The sequence below is a fragment of the Diceros bicornis genome, chromosome 33 (genome assembly GCF_020826845.1).
Source record: "Diceros bicornis minor isolate mBicDic1 chromosome 33, mDicBic1.mat.cur, whole genome shotgun sequence".
Taxonomy (NCBI): domain Eukaryota; kingdom Metazoa; phylum Chordata; class Mammalia; order Perissodactyla; family Rhinocerotidae; genus Diceros; species Diceros bicornis.
In genome coordinates this window covers 4751879-4777303 of record NC_080772.1, presented here as the reverse complement: position 1 = coordinate 4777303, position 25425 = coordinate 4751879, and the positions used below count along the sequence as shown (strand labels likewise).

Sequence of the window (25425 nt, the reverse complement as noted above, 5' to 3'; positions counted from 1 at the left end):
TTCAAAATTTTACAATTTATTATTGAAAATAGTACTTGCTGCATATCATCCACATTTTATAGATGTTAAATAATATTAGAAAAAGGATGCATCCTATTTTATCAAATATTTTAACCATTTATTCTGCCTTCTTATTTTATTCTGTTACATTAGTGATTTTTTTTCTTAAAAACTTAAAGAAACAAGTAGTTGAAAACTCTATTATGTGCAAGAATATATGCCTATATTATTACAAGCTTAATTTACATTCAGTAGCTTTGATAATAGAGACTTTTCATTAAAACTCTGAATTTTAAATTTGAGACTGCTTAAAAAATGAGGGACAAATATAAAGTCATTGAATGTTAATATTACAAATGTTTTTCAGATGATATTTCTAACACTTAAGAACTGAAAAGATAATGATAATTCTACTGCTTTACAATTTACCTAGCATCAAAAGTAAACATCTACTTAAATATTATGAACTGTATTTTAAGAAATAATATTCACTTTGGCTAAACACTGAGGGAAACAATAAATATGTGTCCCTGTTTTTCTTTGAAAACATTTCATTGAATGTTAATGATGGAAACCCCTTAAAGGGAACTTAATTATTGTAGATCTGCTAAATTGAGATAAGAATAATTACATAATTACATAACTGGATCTAATAAACAGTTTTTTGGAATTAATTTCTTAAAAATAAAATTTGGAGTAATAGGAGTGTCCATTTGTTTTAAGTATCACTCTAATTTTTAAAAATCCCTTCATTTTGCATGTTCAATTTTAGCATCATCAATTGCATCCAGAAGTAAAGCAGTAATATCCTCTTTTGACTATCTCTTTGGACAAAAAGAGAAATACAATAGGAATTTCAAATATTCTTTTTAAAAATTTCTCTCCTCCTACTTTAAATGTCTTTATAAATAGGGTTTTTTCCAATTAAATATTTGAAGTTTAGTAAAGATCTTACATTTTAAAATTTTTATCCTAATTCTATTAATCTTTTGCTTTTTCAACCTCATATACTAGTCAGTTTGGATGACTGGAGTGGTATGCTCCCACAATGGATGCTGCAGGATCCTGCTAACAAGGTATATTTTTCCATGAAAATCGGTTTGAAGATATTACCAAGCAAATCACTCTTATGGAAGCAAGAAACAATCCTCCAACTCTCTTAGAGATTTGTGCCCAATATTATCTAACAGATGTGCAAGGACCTAGGGAGATCCTTATTCTATGGAGAGACATCCAGCTGATGACTAGTGATATCAGTGTGTGGGCACATCCTGGCAGTACACTCATCCTGCAGCTGCTGATAAACTCTGCCTTAACCATGAACAGAGAAGAATCAAAAATGATTTTTGCCTCAAGGGCCCACATTTCAGCTCATAATTTTCATCCGTTTTTTCCAGGATATGGATTCTATGCCTTTGGTACCTGGGTTATTCCCCATGCCTATGGATAAAATTTTTAAAGCATACCATGTTGCTTTCAAAAACGTATTCATTAACAGTACATCAAGACCTCAGGATGATTAGCTGCTATATCTAAATGAGCCTTTTAAATTTTTTTCCAGTACAAGAATTTTTCAATTTTACCTGTCATCATCTTTAAGTTTAGCATATGCATGATATATATCAATTATAATATATAACACACCGACACATCTTATTGTGAGTTAGAAGCCTGATGGCTGAAAGTTGGTTGCAGCCATTTACAAACGTCTATCTGTTCAGAGCTGATTCATTCATTCTTTTGAGAATTCACTAAACTTCAGAAATGACTTTATGTCAGACATGCAGTGAATGCCAAGGGCACAGGATTCCTATCCTCAAGAATCATCTGGTATAACAAACAAAGAATCATCTGTAAAACAAACAAGCAACAATAATTCTAACTCTTTGGGATGCGTGTTACAACAGGTAATAGAGACGCTAGGGAAGAAGTGAAAAGGAGGGAAACTGGCTGCCACGGTGGGTGCGCCGGCACAGTGCAGTCACCGCGGGTTTCAGGAAATGAGGAAACATTTTTAATCTGTCAGTATAAGTTCTAGGTGGAGAAAACAGGCTTCACCATTGCTAAATTATTAGTCAGGATTCCTAAGGAAGAAAATGCACTGTTTATACATAAGGATTCAGACTAGATCCTCCGGAGCTGTTTGCAGCCACCTCTGCTCCCTAGGCAAGTGTCCTTAGCTTTTAAGCTCTGTTTTAGAATGAGGGGTGTTCTAGGATATATTCAATTGGGCAACTGCAAACTCGAAATGATTTCTTGCATAATTTCTTTATGGCCCTTCATTTGCCTCCTTAGCACACCTCATTTACACCTTCTCTTCCAGACAACATCTGCTACTAGTGAGAAGGTATCCCTTACACAAGGCCCAGGACACTGTAATGAATGGTTAGAGGGAAAAGGCAATTCCGTAGTCTTGCTTCCCTAGAAATAGAGCCTGAGGAAAAGTCATACATGTTAAACCTTTTTTGAGGGAGGATGTTCAATCCCAAGGAAGCGAGAATAAAAGGTAGCAGGCAGCGAGGCAGGACAGCAGAAAGCAAATATAAGGTGCTGAGTTGCCTGAGTCACCAAGCTGGATACAACTTCTCAAGAAAACACTGTTGGTTGGTCAGTGAACTGTGATACACCTACAGAGCCTTATGTAATCACTGCATTTCTAAATAGTTCATCTATTGAGGAAGGGCAAGTAATTTGTTAGCTAGCTTCTTTTTGCCTGTTGTCCTTCATTGGACGATTACGTCCCATAGGGTTAGTTATTCTCCATTCCTACTGAGTTACCATTAGGCTGGGAGCAGCTGGTGGGCCCAGTGGCATCAGCATCTGCCACTGTGGGCATGATGAAGACCATGCTGAGGTCCAGCCCTAGGCACTGGGGGTGGCAGAGGAGGTGGGGGTGTTAGGGTGAGGTCCTCTGTGCAGTTCCTGTAGCTTTGAGACTGCTGGAACATTACGAACTGGGGATGCTCTGACCAGGAAGAAAGGGAAAGCGCGAGGCCTGACGGGGAGAGGGAATGGGGTCAGAGTGGCTGAGGCCGGTTGGATCGAGGGTGGCATGTAAACTGTGGCAGTAAAACTGCCTCACTGTAGTAGGATTGCATTATTCGGTTCACATGAGAGCAGGTGTTTGGGGTTGTGCAAAAAAAATCAGCTAATATTTTCCAATATCAAAAATTATTTATAAACTTTATTGAACTCTTGGCAGGTAGTTTTGGAAGAGGCAAAGTAGGTTAGTTATTTTATTGAAATTGCTCCTGACAAAACATGCCAAAATAAACTCTAATCGTATAAAAAGCATAAATATGATTGTCAAAATATGCATGCAACATAATGCCCAAACTTGCCCTTGCTTTTATTCTGATTTAAATTATTGACTCTCCAGTTGTTTGGTTTCACTCTCTTTAACTCGTTGTTAGTTGACACCCTGCATGTCTGATGTTCACGTTTTGATGTATGAGGAAAAACAATGCAGAAAACAATAACACGCTAGCACTAAAAAGCACATCTAAGGACTCAGAAATGTCAGCAGCTATGAAAAGGAAGACAACATCTACTTAAGTGACACCCATGCCTGTCAGAACCACACTCTGCAACGCTGATCACAGTCTGAGTTCATCTTCGGTAAACCTCCTTTCTGCTGGGCTTCATTTTGTCATAACTTTCACTTCACCTACGAGCTTCATCGAGCTTTATCAATGTGGCAAACATAATAGAAGTTTTTCCCTTAGCTTTTCGCAACCAACATTTTCATGGAAAAAATATTTTTTCAACTGGCAAGTATTTGCCATCTAATATTGCAGATCTCTATGGATTAAATATATGACTTGCAAATGATTTTTTTTCACTTCTGCAGTGAAATGTGTAAAATAATAGGAAGATGGGTGAAATACCTGCTGAGTAAACTCAAATGACTGATTAAATTTGCATGTGTGTGTGTAAGAGAGAATCCTGAAGGACTGTGATCATCTCACAAAAATAAGAGGGTATTGGTAATCTATGCATTTCTTAAGAATTAATACATTTTTAGTATTAAATAATGTGGTAGATGTTGTTGGTTATATGTCTCAAAAGCTATTCACAATCTCTTCTCAGTCATATTCCATTATAAACTCTAGATAAGGTAGAGACTAGCCACCTTGACTGCCCCACTGGAATTGTCAGGGGACCGAGTTGAGGAGAATGAGAAGTGAGCATTAGTCCACTAAGGGGTTTCTGGGAAGTTTTCTCTTAGATTCATACAAGGCAGTGCACCTGGTGCTACCCATCCTTCTTCCCTTTCTTTCCTGTTCTGAACACTGAAGTGATATTTGTAACTGTTGTAGCCCTTGTGTGATCATGAGGTGGTGAACATAAGGTAAAAGCCAATACTCTAATGGTAGTGGTGGGCAATAATGTGTAGAGAGAGAAGATGAGTTCTTGGTGGTGTCCTTGAACCACTGAAACAAAGCCAGTAAATGCCACCATGCAGGGTCTTGTCAGCTGGGGACAAAACGCAACTATTTACTCCATTGATACTTAGCATTTCTCTTATTTGTCCTTGAAAGCATTCTTAATTGATGCAAACATTTGTAGAAGATTGTCTATTCTCTTTCGCATAATAAAATATGAATTACATGTTTTGAGATCCTCACATATGCCATCATACATTCTTATTTAAGATCACACTGATTTTCAATGATCCTTTAAGGATGGAAGCATATCATGTGTGTGTGTATACACACACACACACACACACACACACACACACACACACACACGTAATACACTTCAAGTAACACATTTCATTCCAATAAAGGAAATGCATGCATAGGACGTAAATGAAGGAATTTAGAATAGAAGAGGAGATTCCTTTATGTTAGTAGGTACCCTAGTAGAAACGTATCAAATTCTCTCTCTTCATCTGTCAGGATTTATTTCAGGGATGTAGTAGTAAAGAGTGACTGGAAAGGTTGGATTCATGAAGTGCTAGCTGAAAGAGAGCTTTGCATTTTATCTGCTTCCTGGGTCTCTTTTAACGATGAAGGTACTGAGGTGTAGATCTTTGGCTTGCCAAAAATCATAGTTGCTTAGTAATGTAGTCACTACTAGACATTTATTTTAACTCATTATATCCAGTTTTATCAACATTCTGTTACCCAAATAACTATCTTTCAGAATCTGAAATGACTGTTCCACAAAACAAAGATGTGCAACCTCACATACAATAAACTAATCGATATTGCCATTTACTGATGGCTTATGGATTAAATCGTTTAATTTAGAATGCAACTGGAGAGAAGAAAAACTGCAAATGTTTCATCATCATTTAAGGGCCAGGATCCTTAAAGTACTTTCCTCATTTTACCCTCACAAGCTGACTTAGTGAAGTTAACTTAGTGCCTGATTATGAAGAGGAATATGAAGCCCAAGTCCCATAACTCACAGATAGAGTAGCTAGGACTTGCTACCAAGTCTAATGACACCAAAGCCCATGCATTTTCCTCAATGCAAAAACGCATCTGCAAAAGCATCAGTATCAATTCCCTTTGACTAATCAAACAACAGAGTGTTTGAAGTTGTACTTCCTCCTAGTCTCAGGTCGAGCACATACAAATACCTTTTACTCATGGTTTCTTATATAACTTCCAAACTTGGTCATACAGATCTTAGTCTTTTCTGTTACCTATTTGGCAAGGCTCTAGTTCAACCATTTGGAGAAATATATTTTTCTGGAGCATTAAAACATTCAATAGTTTGGTGTAATGGCATAGGGTAAAATTCTCTTATTTTATTAAACACAAACCAAATAAAACAAAACCTATCTGTGATAATTATTATTTCATAAGAGAATGGACATTTAACACGACAGATATAAGAAGAATATACCTCAAATTAATAATCAGGTCTTAAAAAGTAAATTGAGATTTATGAAAAACTCTCTTATTTTTATCTAAACATTTTCATTTTACCCACAACCAGTGACAATTTCCATATTAAATGAGATTCATTGCTGTGATGAAGTACTATTAATTTTTTCTCTTGTATAGATATATACTATTACTTCTGCATAAAGTGTCTTCCCCTACCAATCCACCTATTTTAATGCTCTTCATTGTTCATATATCAACTTTAGGAAACTGTTCTTACATCCCTGAGTAGATACCAACCCAACCTCTCATAACAATTCTTCATGTTATCTATGAAAGTTGTAATTTCACATTTACTTGTGTGCTTATTTAAATAATGTTTCCCTTTCTTACTAGACTATTTGCTCCATAAGGGCAGAGGCTATCCATTTTTGCTCCTCATTACAGTCCCAATCCCTAGCAAATTGACACTGTAGGCCCTCAAAAATATTTAGTGAATGAGTAAATGGATGAATAAATCAAGAAGGTGACAATATCTCAAAAATATGTCAATAGCTGGTATTAATGTAAATATATATAACATAAATATAAATATACATATATTTACATTATATATACACATACACTTATGCATAGTTTTAAATGAACTTTTTATTTTGAAACAGTTATGTATTTACAGAAAAATTCCAAAGACAGCAATTCCCATATACCACACACCGGTTTCCCATATTAAGCATCGTATGTTTCATTACTAGGGAACATTTGTTATAATTAATGAACTAATATCAATAGATTATAATTAACTAAAGTCCATACTATACTCATATTTCCTTAGTTTTTATATAGTATCCTTTTTCTGTTCCAGAAGCTCATCCAAGAGACCATATTATATTTAGTCACCATGTTTCCTTAGGTTCTCTTGGCTGTGACAGTTTCTCAGACTTTCTTTGTTTTTTATGACATTGGTTTTGAGGAGTATTGGTCAGGTATTTTCTAGCATCTTCATCAATGGGATATTTTTGATGCTTTCTTTCATGACACAACAAAGGTTGTGGATTTGTGGGAGGAAGACCACAGAGGTAAAGTGTCATTTTTACTACATCATATCAAGGGTACATACTATCAACATGACTGTAAGTGTTGAGGTCAACTTTGATCACTTGGCTAAAGTTATGCTCTTTAGGTGTGTCCATTATAAAATTATACTTCCATTCTGTAGTCTGGAAGAAAGTCACTATGTACATTAAGAAATAACATTAAGAAAGAAAACATATCTTTGGTGCTTTCATATTTTTATTAATTTACTAATATCCACACCATTTTACTTGAATTTCCATTGTATGGCATTCTTTTCAAAAATGTGAGGCAAAATATTAGCCTTATATTAATGTCTAATATAATACACTCTTTAAAAATACTTGAGAGGCTATGGTATTTAGCAGTTGCAGAAACATCTTATTTGAATCTCATTGTAAAGAAGGCGAGAACGGTGATAACTCAATCTTTCAAAAGTTAAGAAACTAAGGAACTGAGCTATTGCCTAAATGGTATAGTATGGGTTGCTTGCATCACTTTGGGTATTTTGTAATCAGTACAATCAATACAAAAGCAAGATTTTCTGACTCATAAGTGTGTTCGGATATAAATTACATACTTAGACTTGGAATTTTTTTCACTACTGCTAACACACTATATAATATTAATGAGAAAACATGAACCTTGATTAATCATCATAATAAAATGAGATGTCATTGAGAGTTTTCAATACAGATGGTCCCTGACGTACGATGGTTTGACTTAACCCTTTTTCGACTTTGCAATGGTGTGAAAACGATCTGTATTCAGTAGAAACCATTCTTTGAATTTTGAATTCTGCTCTTTCCCAGGGCCAATGATATGCCACGTGATACTGCCGTGTGATGCTGGGCAGCGGCAGCTCCCGTTCTGCCGTGTGATCACGAGGGTAAACGATCGATACACTTACAACCATTCTGTACCCACACGACCACTCTGGTTTTCACTTTCAGTAACTGTTCAATAAATTAAATGAGGTATTCAACACTTTATTATAAAATAGGCTTTGTGTTAGATGATCTTGCCCAACTGTAGGCTAATGTGAGTGTTCTGAGCACATTTAAGGCAGGCGAGGCTAAGCTATGATGTTTAATAGGTTAAGTGTATTAAATGCATTTTCGACTTAGGAAATTTTCAACTTACAATGGGTTATCAGGATGTAACCACATCATAGTGGAGGAAGATCTGTATATGATTATAAATGGATACTAAAAAATCAGTAAACAATTGTCAAGATAATGAATCTTTGAGATACTTGAGTTTGTGGTAATGTCAGTAATAAAAGCTTAAATATATAATTAATACTCTGCTTATTCTAAGGAGCTTCTGCATCAGAGGCAGTGACCAGGTTGGAAAAGTCTGGGATGATATGCCAGCAAGGAGCAGGAAGGAACCAGTGATCATTTTACTGAAAAAAAAACAGACTCTGGCCTATAATACTTGCCTTTATATATTTGAGGAATTGCCAGGTAAAAGAAGCAGCTAAATTATTGTGTGTCTTTTCCCAAAGCAGAACAAGTACAAATGGAAGAAATTTACGAGAGAGAGTTTTCTTCAGTACAAGAAAGCCTTTCCCAATACTGAGTTGTCAAAGATTCGGCTCCTGCATTGTGAAGCAATGGCTTTCGTGTCATTGAAAGATTTCTAGCAGCGAGTTGTCTGAAGGGGTCTTGGCAGGAGATATTTCTTAACTGGGTGGGAGATGGGGCTAGATGACCTCCATGGTCCCTTCTAATGAGAAGCTTTTAGAAAAACGCAGGTAAAAACGTTCTTAAGAGAAGTATAGTTGTTTTACAGTATACGTGTGTTCAAATGCATGTGCCTTGATTTGCAATCAGATATATGCATTACAGTCCTTTTATTCCTAACCCTCTGGTACACTGTATTTTTCTACTCCAGGCTCTTAGAAAGTCACTCAGTGAGTTATCTGAAGGAGGTTTATTTCAAAAACACACTTGTTTATCAGTCATCTCATTAGGAGGGCAGAGATTTCTGAGGAACAAAGGAACTGCATCCGGATGACAGGCCATCCACAGGAATCGTCTATGGTGGACAGTGCCATCGGAGCCTCCTCTCCACAGCCACTCCAAAGCTGGGTGATGCTCCCAAGGTCGTAAGAAGTTAATGATTAGTATCTAATGATTTGTAATAATTCAGTGAGAAGCTCTTACTGCAGTGCTTACTACAGCTCAAAAAATTTCCCCTTCCCCCTTTTTTTTTCATTTTCTCAGTAATCTTTCCTTCAAACAGCTACTGATTGATTGATTGAGTCATTCGTTCACTTCATGTTTATTCAGCATGGACTGGGCTGAGTACTGAAAATACAGGACAAGGATCCTGCTACTGCCCGTTTGATCACAACCACATCAGGCGGGATGCACCGTCTCCTTGCTGAGGTCCCATGCGGCTGCTGTTAGCCCGAGTCAGCCAGCACTCCCACGTCACGTCTTCACGGTGGTCTCCTTGACTTCAGTCGCCGTCTCTCTCAGTTCTGACCTTCCAAAGATCTGGTGAGTCACACTGGCTCTTCAGGCACCTGCAGCGCTTCTCCTGCTCTTCAGGTCCTTTCTCCCACCTCCTTTTCTGTGGTGTTTACAGGCTTCTAGCCATGCTCGCCAAGGCACTGAGAGGAACACTCTTCCCAACTCCAAAGACAGACCTTGTTCAATGTGCTTTAACTCAACAATTGTGGTAATTTTTCTTGTAATATTATTACAAGTTAGTTATTTTCAAAGGATCTGGGGACTCAAAAGATGTTATAGGCTGCTTTATACTTGGACTACGATAATATAAGTAATAGGTGGTTTTTTGATATATGCAAGTACATTTTCTGGTTATTCTGAAAAAGCTAAATGTGATAAGAGTAAAGATATGATTTTCAGATTAAACCATGAGATTTTGATTAAGTGAAAAAAATGCAATGGGTTTATTTGAAGATAAATAGATGCAGTATTCATGTTCTAATATTGCAATAATAAATTACCACAAACTTAGTGGCTTAAAAGAAAACACAAATTCATTATCTTGCAGTTCTGTAGGTCAGAAGTCCTAAATGGAATTTTTGTGTGTGTGTGTGAGGAAGGTTTGCCCTGAGCTAACACCTGTGCCAGCCCTCCTCTACTTTGTATGTGGGACGCCTCCATAGCATGGCTGACAAGTGGTGTAGGTCCTCGCCTGGGATCTGAACCTGTGAATCCGGGCTGTGGAAGTGGAGCGCAGGGGACTTTAACCACTCAGCCATGGGGCCAGCCCCTAAGTGGAATTTTTTAATTGAATGCATAGGTATCCATTTTTATGTGTCACAGATAACATTTAAAGGGTAAAAGTGGGATGAATATTGGATGGTGAGAATCTTAGCAGAACTATTTTGGCCCTAAGGAATCCCAGTGAGAGAAGCTGAGAGATAACGTGAGCTCCACCCCAGCTTAGGTTGGGGAGGCATCCCAGACTCACTCCAGCCTCAGGGAACAGTTAAGTGGGGGACTTCTGCTTGCATGTGGTGGAAGAATGTGACAGTGACTCTCTATAGCCTAAAATGAAGAGGTAGCATGAATCTCTTATTTCTGCTTTGTGATTTCACAATCCATTACATTTCTTTCCTCTTCCTCATAAATATGCCTTAACTAGTTTGTGGTTCCAGCTCTGAGGCAGCACTTTTTTTTCCTTTCTTTTCAGTCTATTTTTTCAATCCCATGTAGTAGGCACTTTAGATTCCAAGTGACCTCAGTATTTGCATTTGTTTCCTCTACCTAGTGAATTAAACTTTGTATTATTATGAAGTGACCCTCTCTATCTGTAGTAATATGTTTGCCATAAACTCCACTTTGCCTGATATTAATAAAGCTCCCACACCTTTAATTTTTGTTTGCACTGTATTTTTCTATACTTTTACTTTCATCCTTTTAACATCTTCATTTTAAACTTTCTGTTGTAAGAAATATATGGATGGTATTGTTGTTGATATTGTTGCTGTCCAGTCTGACAATAACTAGACAGTTTGATCCATTCAAATCTACCGTTAATACTTAATATTTTTGGAGTTAAATCACCATCTACTATGTTCTTCATACTTATCCAACTTGTTCTATTTTATTTTTCCTTCCTTTTCTTTTTGTGGCCTTCTTTTACTATATTAACATTATTTTCCTACTATTCCTTTGTTAATTTGGAAGTTACACATGCTATTAAGTTAGGGTTTCTTATAGTAAATAAAACATCTATTTGTGTGTGTGTGTGTGTGTGAGGAAGATTAGCCCTGAACTAACATCTGTTGCCAATTCTCCTTTTTTTTGCTGAAGAAGATTGGTCCTGGGATAACATCCGTTCCCATATTCCTCTACTTTATACATGGGATGCTTGCCACAGCATGGCTTGATAAGCGATGCATAAGTCTGCGCCTGGGATCTGAACCTGTGAACCCCAGGCCATAGAGGCAGAGTGTGCAAACTTCACCACTATGCCACTGGGCCAGCCCCCAAAACATTTATTTTTGACATGTTAGAGTTTAACATTAAATATGTTTACTTCCTTTGGACATATATGATATTGCTTTTGATGTATTTTAATTCTATTTATCCAAATACCTCAAGAAAAAATTATTGCTGTTTTATACGGTGTTCATCTAGATTCATTCACATGCTTATCGTTTTCCTTACTACTCATTCCTTTTCACATGTCCAGCCTGTATCCAGCATTATTTTTCTTTGCTTAAAAACACACCATTCAGGAGAGAAAGTCAAGATGGCGGCCTAAGCAGACTCTGAACTCACCTCCTCCCGCAGACAGGGCCAATTTACAACTACTCATGGAAAAATTACCCCTGAGACAGAACTGAAAACTAGATAAGAGGAACTCCTGCAACAAAGGACAATCCTAATTGAGGTAGAAGAGGCAGAAAATCCATTCCAGAGAGGAAAAACGCCACCTTTACAAGCCGTAGGGCCTCACGGCCGTCCGGGAGCAGCCCACAGGTCCGCAGCCCTCCCTGGAGGAGGGGGCCCTGAGCCGGGAAGCGCCCCTGCTGTGGGCATTTTGTGGACCCAGCACAATCGAGACAAGTGGCATAATATCTGACTTTGCCTGCTACTAAAACCTTGGGGAGTACCCCTAGAAAAGCTGGTTCACAAAGAAATTAAAACCAGCTCTTAAAGGGCCCACGCGCAAACTCACCCGTTTCAGAAAGCATCCTAAAATCACCAGAAAGAAAGGTGCACAGTGCTTTGGTGAAAAGAGACTCACCTGATAGGCCCTGTGTGCATCTCAGTGAGAGGTGAGACCTCTCCAGGGACTGGGACATTGGCGGTGGCCATTGTTGTGGCCCAGTGTGGGCATGCTGACACAGACGCCATTGGAGTTCTCCCGGGGGCCTGCTAGCTCAGAGTCTGCCCCACCCGCTAGAGCACCGATTTAATCCAGCTCAGCCAGGGCAGGCAGCCCACCCTAGTGACTGGCCACACCCAACAACAAACCCTCATGCAACTTGTGGGCCTGCATAGATTGGTGACTGGATTCTCTGCAGCCTGGCAACTGAGCAAACTTCAGTTGGGCAGGGTGGGCACAAGGAGCGGGTGGAGAGTGTGGGGCGGTGATGGAGTGTGTGGGGCTCCCGCAGTGGAGAGACTGGGTCTGCTTCGCGAGGTCGGGGCGCGCACACAGGGCAGGACTGTATGGACTGTGTCTGTGGACCTGTGGGCGGTAGGGCTTTTCAGCTGCAGAAGACTTGTGCTTCTCAAAGACCCACATAGGGGGTTTGCCCCACCTTCCAAAGCCTGAAACAATTGGGTGCGCCTGTGCCTGAGGCCAGCCCCACCCAGCTGCAATCCTCAGAGAGCTGACAAGAGATCTAAAGGCTGGAGGCTTTAGCCTAATGCCCTGAGCCTAACAACCTGCCACGCTGGGGGCCTACTCACTTAAAAGAAATACTGCAACACAAATGTGGTATTAGAACTTGCAGCCAACTGTGCTGGGGCTCACCACACCCGATAAAGAGACTGAAGGACCCACAACAACTACAAGCAGCTGAGCATTACAACAGCTGGCCAGGAGCATAGCTCGGCCTCCCTGGGCACCTATAGGGAGAGCAAACAGGCCACAACAGAAGAACACACGTAGCCCACATAGGGGTCACTCCTGGAACATTGAGAACTGAGGGAAGCACACGGCAGGCCTTCTAAGCCATCACTTACATAAGATCACCTATTCAAGAGCAGGAGACATAGCTGACCTACCTAATATGTAGTCACAAGCACAGGGAAAGAGTCAAAATGAGGAGGCAAAGGAATACATTCCAAGTAAGGGAACAGGACAAAACCCCAGAAAAGGAACTAAGTGGAACATAAATGAGCAACCTACCCGACAGAGAGTTCAAACGAAAAGTGTTAAGGATGCTCACTGATGTGGGGAGAAGAATAGATGAACTCAGTGAGAATGTCAACAAAGAAATGGAAGATATAAAAAAGAACCAATCAGAAATGAAGAATACAATACTGGAAATGAAAAATTCACTAGAGGGACTCAAAAGCAGAAAAGAGGATACAGAAGAATGGATTTGTGAGCTGGATGAAAGACTAGAAGAAATTACCCAAGCTGAACAGGTAAAAGAGAAAAGAATTAAAAAGAGTGAGGACAGTCTAAGGGACCTCCGGGACAATATCAAGCACACTAACATCCATGTTATATGTGTCCCGGAAGGAGAGGAGCGACACAAAGGGGCAGAGAATCTATTTCAAGAAATAATAGATGAAAACTTCCCTAACCTAAAGAAGGAAACAGACATCCAGGTACAGGAATCACAGAGAGCCCCAAACAAGATAAACCCAAAGAGGCCCACACCAAGACACATCATAATCAAAATGTCCAGAATTAAAGATAAAGAGAGAATCCTAAAAGTCGCAAGAGAAAGTCAAGTTACATACAAAGGAAACCCCATAAGGCTATCAGCTGACTTCTCAGCAGAAACCTTACAGGCTAGAAGAGAATGGCATGATATATTTAAAGTGCTAAAAGGAAAAAACTTACAGCCAAGAATACTCTACCCAGCAAGGTTATCATTCAGAATGGAAGGAGAGATCAAAAATTTCCCAGACAAGCAAAAATTGAAGGAGTTTGTCACCAAGAAACCAGTGCTACAAGAAATGTTAAAGGGACTGATTTAAGGGGAAAAGAGAAGACCACAAATAGGAAAAATTATCTATTTCCATGATAAGAGGGTAATGGATACAAATGCACAAAAAAGAGGTTAGATATGATACCAAAAACATAAAAGGAGGGAGGAGGGGAGTTAAAGAGTAGAGCTTTCAGACAGATGTCAAACTAAAGAGACTATCAATTCTATATAGAAGAAGAAAGGAACAGAGAAGGACTACTAAAACACTGAGAAAAACAAAAGTTAAAATATGGCAATAAGTACATACTTATCAATAGCTACTTTAAATGTCAATGGACTAAATGCTCCAATTAAAAGGCATAGGGTGTCTGACTGGATAAAAAAACAAGACCCATATGTATGCTGCATACAAGAGACACACTTCAGACCTAAAGACACTCACAAACTGAAAATGAAGGGATGGAAAATGATACTCCACGCAAATGGCAATGAAAAGAAAGCTGGGGTAGCAGTACTCATATCAGACAAAATAGACTTTAAAACAAAAAGTGTAAAAAGAGACAAAGAAGGGCATTACATAATGATCAAGGGAACAATCCAACAAGAGGATATAACACTTGTAAATATCTATGCACCCAATGTAGGTGCACCTAAATATATAAAGCAATTATTAACAGACATAAAAACAGAAATAGACACATGGGGACAGAGATTGGATTGGTGGTTACCAGAGGGGAAGGGGGGAGGGAGGAGGGTGAAAGGGATAATTTGGTACATGTGTGTGGTGAGGGGTTGTAATTAGTATTTTGGTGGTGAACATGATGTAATCTATGCAGAAATAGAAGTATATTGATGTACTCCTGAAATTTTTACCATGTTATAAACCAATGTTACTGCAATAAACAAAAAATTAAAAAAAAAAAGAAATAGACAGTAACACAATAATAGTAGGGGACTCTAACACTCCACTTACACCAACGGATTGATCATCCAAACAGAAGATCAATAAGGAAACATTGGCCTTAAATGATACACTAGAACAGATGGACCTAGTAGATCTATACAGAGCATTCCATCCTAAAACCGAAGAATATACGTTCTTTTCAAATGCACATGGAACATTCTCCAGGATTGATCACCTATTAGGCCACAAAACAAGTCTCCATAAATTTAAGAAGATTGAAATAATACCAAGCATCTTTTCTGACCACAACAGTATGAAACTTGAAATCAACTATAGGAAGAAAATCAGAAAAGCCACAAATACGTGGAGATTAAACAAAATGCTACTGAACAACGACTGGGTCAATGAAGAAATCAAAGAAGAAATCAAAAAATACCTGGAGACAAATGAAAATGAAAATACGACATGCCAGAAATTTTGGGATACAGCAAAAGTGGTTCTGAGAGGGAAGTTTACAGTAATACAGGCCTATCTCAACAAACAAGAAAAATCTCAAATAAACAATCTAACAATGTACCTAAAGGAACTGGAAAAAGAAGAACAAACCAAACCCAAAATCAGTAGAAGAAGGGAAATAATAAAAATCAGAGCAGAAATAAATGAAATAGAGACCAAAAACAATAGAAGAAATTAATAAAACCAAGAGCTGGTTCTTTGAAAAGATCAACAAAATTGATAAACCTTTAGCTAGACTCACCAAGAAAAAAAGAGAGAAGGCACAAATAAGTAAAATCAGAAATGAAAGAGGAGAAATTACAACAGACACTTCAGAAATACAAAAGATTATAAGAGAATACTATGAAAAGCTATATGCCAACCAATTAGACAATCTGGAAGAAATGGATAAATTCTTAGAATCATACAACCTTCCAAAACCGGATCAAGAAGAAGTAGAGAATTTGAATAGACCAATCACCAGTAAGGAGATTGAAACAGTAATCAAAAACCTCCCCAAAAATAAAAGTCCAGGACCAGATGGCTTCCCTGGTGAATTCTAACAAACATTCAAAGAAGACCTAATACCTATCCTTCTCAAACTCTTCCAAAAATTGAGGAGTAGGGGAAGCTCCCTAACTCATTCTACGAAGCCAACATTACCCTGATACCAAAACCAGACAAGGACAACACAAAAAAAGAAAATTACAGGCCAATATCACTGATGAACATCGATGCAAAAATCCTCAACAAAATATTGGCAAACTGAATATAGCAATACATTAGAAAGATCATACACCACGATCAAGTGGGATTTATACCAGGGACACGGGGATGGTTCAACATCTGCAAATCAATCAATGTGATACACCACATTAACAAAATGAGGAATAAAAACCACATGATCATCTCAATAGATACAGAGAAAGCATTTGACAAAATCCAACATCCATTTTTGGTAAAAACTCTCAACAAAATGGGTATAAAAGGAAAGTACCTCAACATCATAAAGGCCATATATGACAAACCCACAGCTAACATCATACTCAATGGGGAAATATGCCATCCCTCTGAGAATAGGAACAGGACAAGGGTGCCCCCTCTTGCCACTGTTATTCAACATAGTACTGGAGGTTTTGGCCAGAGCAATTAGGCAAGAAAAAGGAATAAAAGGAATCCAAATATGCAATGAAGAAGTGAAACTCTCACTGTTTGCAGATGACATGACTTGATTATAGAAAACCCTAAAGAACCCATCAGAAAATTATTAGAAATAATCAACAATTACAGCAAAGTTGCAGGGTACAAAATCAACTTACAAAAATCAGTTGCATTTCTATACTCCAGCAATGAACTAATGGAAAGAGAACTCAAGAATATAATCCGATTTACAATCACAACAAAAAGAATAAAATATCTAGAAATAAAGTTAATCAAGGACGTTAAAGACCTATACAATGAAAACTATAGGACATTATTGAAAGAAATCGATGATGACACAAAGAAATGGAAAGATATCCCATGTACATGGATTGGAAGAATGAACATAGTTAAAATGTCCATACTACTTAAAGCAATCTACAGATTCAATGCAATCCCAATCAGAATCCCAATGACATTCTTCACAGAAATAGAACAAAGAATCCTAAAATTCGTATGGGGCAACAAAAGACCCCAAATAGCTAAAGCAATCTAGAGAAAAGAACAAAGCTGGAGGCATCACGATCTCTGACCTCAAAATATACTACGTAGCTATAGTAATCAAAACAGCATGGTACTGGTACAAAAACAGACACACAGATCAATGGAACAGAATTGAAAGTCCAGAAATAAAACCTCACATCTACAGGCAGCTAATCTTCAACAAAAGAGCAAAAAACATACAATGGAGAAAAGAAAGTATCTTCAATAAATGGTGCTGGGAAAACTGGACAGCCACTTGCAAAAGAATGAAAGTAGACCATCTGCTTTTACCATACACAAAAATTAACTCAAAATGGATCCAAGACATGAAGGTGAGACCTGAAACTATAAAACTCCTGGAAGAAAATGTAGGCAGTATACTATTCATCATTGGTCATAAAGGGTCTTCTCAAATTCCATGTCTACTCAGACAAGGGAAACTAAAGAAAAAATGAACAAGTGGAACTTGACATCAGACTAAAGAGCTTCTGCAAGGCAAAGAAAACCAAGATCAAAATGAAAAGACAACCCACCAGCTGGGAGAAAATATTTGCAAACCATTTATCTGCGAAGGAGTTAATCTCCATGATATATAAAGAACTCCCACATCTGAACAACAAAAAAACAAATAACCCAATCAAAAAATGGGCAGAGGATGTGAACAGACATTTTTCCAAGGAAGATATACAGATGGCCAATAGGCATATGAAAAGATGTTCAACATCACTAACCCTCAGGGAAATGCAAATCAAAACTACACTAAGATATCACCTTACACCAGTGAGAATGGCTGTAATCACCAAGACAAAAAATGACAAATGTTGGAAGGATGTGGAGAAAAGGGAACCCTCATTCACTGCTGGTGGGAATGCAAACTGGTGCAGCCACTATGGAAAACAGTATGGAAATACCTCAAAAAATTAAAAATAGAAATACCTTATGATCCAGCCATCCCACTTCCAGGTATTTATCCAAAGAACTTGAAATCAACAATCCAAAGAGGCTTATGCACCCCTTTGTTCATTGCATCATTATTCACTATAGCCAAGACATAGAAGCCACCCAAGTGTCCATCAACAGATGATTGGATTAAGAAGATGTGGTATATATATACAATGGAATACTACTCATTCATAAAAAAAGACAAAATCATCCCATTTGCAACAAGATGGATGGACCTGGAGGGTATTATGTTAAGTGATACAAGCCAGACAGAGAAAGACAAACACTGTATGACCTCTGTCACATGTGGAATATAAACTAACACATGGACAGAGAGAACAGTTTGGCAGTTACCAGGGGGAAGTGAGTTGGGGGGTGGGCACAAGGGGTGAAGGGGTGCATTTATATGGTGACTGACAAATAATAATGTACAACTGGAATCTCACAATGTTAAAAACTATTATGACCAATAAAAAAATAAAATAAAAAATAATATCATTCAATATTTCCTTTATTTTTTAATTTTTTTTGTCAGGAAGATCAGCCCTGAGCTAACATCCACGCCAATCCTCCTCTTTTTGCTGAGGAAGACTGGCCCTGAGCTAATATCCGTGCCCATCTTCCTCCACTTTATGTGGGATGCTGCCACAGCATGGCCTGACAAGCTGTGTGTTGGTGCACGCCCGGGATCCGAACCCCAGCTGCCAGCAGCAGAGCGCATGCACTTAACCGCTATGCCACAGGGCCAGCCCCAATATTTCCTTTATTGAATGACTGTTCGTCTTGAATTTTCTGTATCTTTTTATTTGACTGAAAACAACTTAATTTTACCGTGATTCATAAAGTATATTTCTAATGTATGTCAAGATAGGATTGTCATTTTCTTTTAATATATTGCAAATATCTTTCGATTGTCCTTTGCTTACCTTTATTTCTATTAAAAGTAGCTATTGATTCCAGTTTTAGCCAAGAAGAAATAAGGCCCCTGCAGCCTGTTTCTCCCACTGATCACAACTAAATACACTGGACAAAATAAAAAAGGTACCTAGCTTAAAAGTCTTTAAAGAAAATAATATCAAGGACTCTGGGGAGAGAAGTTAACGTTGAATAATGACTATTATGATTGCAGTGGCTTCCCGCCTCCCCTTTTTATCTTGTTTTTGCTTCCTTTATCTCCCAGAGTTGACATGAAATCAAGACATAGATCATGACCAGCAAAACTGCGAGAAAAGCCCGTGTTCTGAGCAGAGGCCTGGGAAGGGCCCCCTGTGAGTCTGGGATCTGGGAAGACCACGCATGACAGGTTGTCTTTCTGTTCCTGACTCTGTCCGAAGGCCAGACGATCAAGCAGCTGCTGCCACGGAGGTGGCGGCAGCGTGAGCACCTGGAGTCCCCGAGAGAAACCACTGCTCAGAACAAGGGGACGAGGAACATGGGTCCCCTCATAGGAGGGACCCGCATTATGCTTTCTCTCTTGTTTTCTGTGCTACTTCGCCGTGAAGGAGAGCCAAGTCATGAGAAAATGTCACAATGCAGAGGCTAAACTCTGAGAGACACACTAACGTTCTGGAAAGATCAAGGACAGCGACTCCCTGGCAGCCAGAGTGAGAGAAAATTCCAGGGAGAAGCAAGTGGGAGAAGAGGACTCCCACTTCCACGTGTGCACGGAGGGACGTTCTGGGCTTACCCCATGCAGCGCAGAATAAAGACTAGAAACTCGACTGATAGAAAGACACTGCCAAGGAAGATAAGACAGAACTTAGTGTCTGACTTGGAGCATGCTGCTTGTCTGCCATAGTAATTCTTATGGTAGGCAAAAAACCACCTTCTCCCCACTCCCGAAAAAGATGTCTATGTCAAATCCCTGGAACTTGCAAATGTTTCCTTATTTGGAAAAAGAATCTTTGCAGATGTAATTAAGTTAGAGATCTTGGGATGCGATCATCCTGGATTATCTGAGTGGGCCCTAAATCCATTGACAAGTGTCCTCTCACATGTAAGAGACACCAGAAAAAGAGGTGATGTGAACATAGGAGCAGAGACTGGAGTGATGTGCTCATGAGCCAGGGAAGCCAAGAAATGCTGACAGCCACCAGAAGCTGGAAGAGGAAAGGAAGGATTCTCCCCCAGAGCCTCCAGAGGAAACACAGCCCCGATGAGACCTTGATTTTGGACTTTTGGTTTCCAGAACTGTGAGAGGATAAATTTATGTTGTTTTAAGCTACCAAGTTTGTTCCCTATTGCTGTATAACATAACTCCAACACTTAGTGACTTAAAACATTTACTATCTCATATTTTCTGTATGTCAGGAATCCAGGTGTGGCTTAGCCACGTTCTCTCTCTCTTTGGTTTTCTGTCACAAGGTGATAATCAAGAGTTAATGAGAAGGAGAGGAATGATCCTTAGAAAAGCACTGCATTTTTTTTTGTCAATCTGAAATCTCTTGTCATCTCTTGTAATTCTAATATGATGATACTACCAGATTACCAGATTAGCAAAGATTGAGTGTTAGGGGGGTCACTCTTGCCCAAGCCAGACATGCCCAGGCCAGGCCTCCTTCTTGAGTGATGTTCCTGGGTAAGGCTTGTTGTAGTTGTACCTATTCAAGAACCAAGAAAAAAATCCACCTGCATTTATTAACACCACAATGAGACACAATTTCACACATACCATATAACCCCAAATTAAAAAGACAGGATGATACCAAGTGTTGAGGAGGTCTGGAGAAAGAGTCCTGTCAGTCACTGAGAGGAAGGGGGTAAATTGCACGGCCATTTGGAAAACATTTGGCATTTCTGGGAAAAAGTGAACATGTACATATCCCATGCCTATCGATTCCACTCCCAGATAATCCCTTTGACATCCACGTAGGAGATTTCTGCACTACTATTTATGACAGTACTGTTGTCTTTAATGGCTGACAGTCCTACTATTTTTAAGAGAAAAATATTTGCCATACTCTTTCTTAGATTTCAAAGCAAAATCTGTGCAAAAATATTTGGGTCTGGAGGGTTATTTATGTGAGGACAGTTTTACATGTTCACGAGTCAATGAAAGAGTTACGTATTTCTGCTTGACCATTTGTACATTAGACCTCCGAATTTTCCTCAGGACTTCTCAAATACTCCAACATGGCAGGCAACAGTTGTAGACAGAGGAGAATATTAAGACAAAGGCATGGATGATATCTAGCATTTTTTTAAACAGAATAATCTTTAGTTAGGTCAAATAATCTTTAATTATCTATATCAATACTCAATGAAGGAGGTTTACGGTTTTGCATATTTTGTTAGACTACACTTTCCCTGGAAGTAATGGGGAGAAAGGGTTGATTAGCTTATTAAAGAATAGTGATAATGAAAGAATAGTGATAATGAGAGGATAGTGATAATAAAGAGACAGGAGGGGAAAGGAGAAAAGGTTGAGTAGAAGGAGAAAAAGTAGAGACGCCGTTACTAACAATAGAGACATAGCTCTAATGTTGGAGTTACTGGACCCCACAATGATATCTTCTGACTGTTCCTGTACCAGCGTAGTCCCAGGTAAGGCCTTCAATCTCTGTGCTAACTCCTTTCACCCTCCCCGCCCACCCCTTCAGACATGTCTAGCTGCAATTCTAAAATCACTAAGGGAAAACTGATAATGCTCTCTTGAACTCAGTACTGTTTTAGTCCAGAATGCTTTTATACATACATATTTAGTGGTTACATGTTAAATATATATTTTCACTTATTTAATTAATGTATATGTTTAGGATGTTTGTGAATGGAAACCTACATTTGAAAGCATTCTTGAACTGATAAATTGGGCTAAAACACTCAGGATAAAGTGATTTTCTTTAATAAGTATTCTAGAATAGCTTTCATGGTGGATGTTCTTAGATAAACACCAAGCAGTTGATGCAAAGTTACGTATATATATACTGAAGAAATTTACCAAGACTGAGAGACTCTATGGCCAGGTATTCCTTGAATCACTACTTACATTGTGCTTTGTGAGGTTTGAAATATTAGTTGCTATTGCTTGTAGCCAGTCAATACAGTCTTCAGCAGAGAGGCACTGAATAATCCCACTGCAGACCCCATCCACAGCAATGACTTGAAAAGCATTCTGCCTGCGGACATGTCAGAACAAATCAGATCAAAACGTCATCTCATTAATTTATTTTTAACTTGAAATAGTATCTGTTGAAAAACTCTTCTTTCAAACAATGAGAATACAGCTTCAAATTCACATTTGCCTACTTTTCTTTACAAATATCTCTGTTTTTAAATGGAACACTAAAGATGAACTCAGACAACATACAATTTTGAATTACTAGAAAGCATCTTGAATTTCAGATAAATTTAGGGAGGCTTTAGAAGAATATCTAAAACATTTTAGAAAGATTCTTTTCCCTGTTTACTGTAAAATTATACATAGAAGTTTATCTATTATTTTGGCTATTGTCATCTCCTCTGGACATTTTTCAAAGCATTTTCTGATTTACAAAGGAGAGATCACAAAAAACCACACAAATATTAAACATCATTTAAAAAATCACTTGATGTTATGAGTTGCAGCATTTTGTCAGTTGTTAAACCACTTTCAATCTCAGTTATTCACCTTCTCAAAGATGGCTTGGGACAAGAGTTTCAGAGCTTCTCTTCAGGTCTAAATTTTCACCCTCTAAGTTCATAGGAATGTTGTGCATTTCAATAACATCCAAACTTGTCTTTAGAATGCAATGGCCAGTCTAAATAACCCTATTGTCTTTTGTTGACTTGTTGTTAGAGAAAATTAAATTGTTTACCAAAGTGCTATTGTTTATCAAAGTGCTATTGAATTTAAAGCAGCTCCTTACAGTTTTAATGACGTATTTTTTTCTGTATCAAGTTCTTATATATTTAGATATAAGCTTAATGGACAGGAATAGATAAAAATCCCAAAATCAATGGAAACTAGCTAAACGCCTCACGCTTGAGAATTACTCTGTTGTGCAACACAATACACTTTAGTAGATACACAAACTATATTTAAATCTCAGCGAACCATGAAACAGTAGAAAAATTCCATAGCTCAGTAGCAAAGGCTATGTAAATTGTAAAAAATCATGTATTTCTATCCAAATAAATGCCTTTCCTGTCTCTTCTGAGTTCTGTAACTAGGTATTTGTGGATATTAGACATGATTTCACTTCCCCAAACAAAGGACCCCCCACAGAGCATATGGCCTGTGGCACACTCCCTTCCCATAAAACTAGTCCATGGTAAAGCCTTTCGATTGTAAGGGACTCTTCATCTAAATATTAATATTTTAAGAGAAATTTGCACTCATATCCTTGCCCAAGCTCTTTCATCTGATAACAGGGAAGTTTTCAATATACTTTTTTGTTTTGTCTGAGAAATACATGAAAAGCCTTTAGGAAGTACAATTGTTGTCTATTTCTTTGAAATGATGTTCCTTTGAATTTGTGACAAGAAAAAATATGCATAGCATGAAAAGAATATTATAACTTTACATGACTTTCTTAGCTTTAATTTTGGTATTTCGTAGTGAGTGAGACATTTAAAATATCCAGACAGAAGCTCAACCATTCACAAAAAATGAGAACTAACTTGAGGTTAGTGACATACATTTCTTTCCACTCTCTGATTATCATAACCATTGCTTCATGTACCATAAATTAAAACATGTCTTGAACATATTTTTCTCTCTGCTTTAAATGAATCATAGCAGCTTAATATTTTGCTGATTCAAGTTAATACAGTAGATCAAATTTGCATATCTGTAATCAGATTTATGTTACATAGTTCCTAGACAGACTAATTCTGAGGGACTAATTTTTTATAAACCAAGGGTACATGTTAATATATATTACTTTTTACATTCTGTTTCAACTTTTCAGGTTGACTTGATGGAAACCCTTTCATGAATGTTAGTGAAGTAGTTGAGCAGTTTTTTTGCTTACCTATGACCTCTTACTAAAAAGACTGACGGGTGATGGTCTGGGTCATATGTCTGCCTCTATAGACTATTGAATAAATGACAGTATTAGGCAAATTAGGCCACTTAGCTGTGCCTCACTTTCCCTTAAAGGAAAATGAGAATAATAAACTTTACAGATTTAACAAGTATTTATGGAGTAACTGGTGGGATCCAAACACTTTCACATATCATTGGAGCTCTATGAATAATTTTCCAATGAATAATCCATTAATATGTCATTTTGATTGCAATATTTGGAAGTATTTAGTGAGAATGTCTCCACAGGGACTTATTGTTTCATCAAGCACTTATGAAGAACTGCAGTGCTTTTGTTTTTATTTGTAGCTTTTAGAAAATGTAATTCTTTTACTTGAGATAAACAGTAATAGAAAAAAAAAAGTCTTTTGTTTCATCTTTCTGAAATCACTAGATTCCATACCCATCTATTTAGTGTTGTGAGACATTAAACCTTAACATTTGTAGCAGTCTTGAGGATACTCAGACAAAATTATGATTCTTAGTATATACACACATATCTGCTGAAAAAATGTTACCTTATTAAAGAGTTAGATAATATGAAGTTTTGAGTTCAGATTATTGTTTCCACTCTCTGCTTAATATTTTTTTATATTTTTCTAAGGATTCTTGGTCATTGCTTCGGCAACGAAAATTATTTTCAAAAACTGCTAAATTTCAATGTAGGTTTATTCATTAAAAATACAAATTTAGCCTTCCTTTGTAGGAAAATATACTGCTCACTATAAAAAAATCACAAATAATTCTCAATATAACTTATGCATAATATAGATATACACACACTTCCGATTCACTGTTGATTTTATACCATATAAAGGCATATGTAGGAAGATGTTAAATCTGTGAGATGTGTATAGGAGAAGGCGGAAAGAGAAGGCATTTCAAGCATAAGGAGCAAGAGTTGCAGAGACTAAAATATACAAGTTTGGAGTTGCTGGATTGCCACATCCATGAGGAGGAGTGTGGGAGATCAGCAGGAAAAGCAGGAAGGCTTGGAGTAGGAGGGCTTTGTAGGTCATGTAAGGAGCTTCAAGTCCAGGGGAACCACTGCTGAACTTTATACAGAGGGCTGCCGTGGTCAGATTTGTGTGGAGTGGGTGGTCCTGTTAGACCAGTTAGGACAATTACAACTGATAAAATATTAGATGTTATGAAACTGAAATAAACACGTACTAGTGAGAGTGAAAATGAAACAATTAGCTCAAGGGATTTATAAAGACATTAGAAAAGATGTGGTTTAATGACTGATTTTTTAATGGAATATGAGGGAGAGGGTAGAGTTAAAATTACTCCAGTGTTTTGGATCTAATTGGTTGAAGAGTTTAGATGAAAGAGAAACGGGAAAACACACATTTTAGACAAGAGATAATTAATC

At 37.8% G+C, this 25425-nt stretch overlaps 1 protein-coding gene across 1 annotated transcript in view; it reads right to left on the bottom strand.

The window, feature by feature from the left end:
• SNTG1 (syntrophin gamma 1) overlaps positions 1–25425 on the bottom strand; it is a 388392-nt gene that overhangs the window by 166053 nt on the left and 196914 nt on the right. The window contains exon 11 of the mRNA XM_058528686.1: positions 22032–22161. Within this exon, the coding sequence (XP_058384669.1) occupies positions 22032–22161 (130 nt within the window). The remainder of the gene's footprint in view (positions 1–22031; positions 22162–25425) is intronic.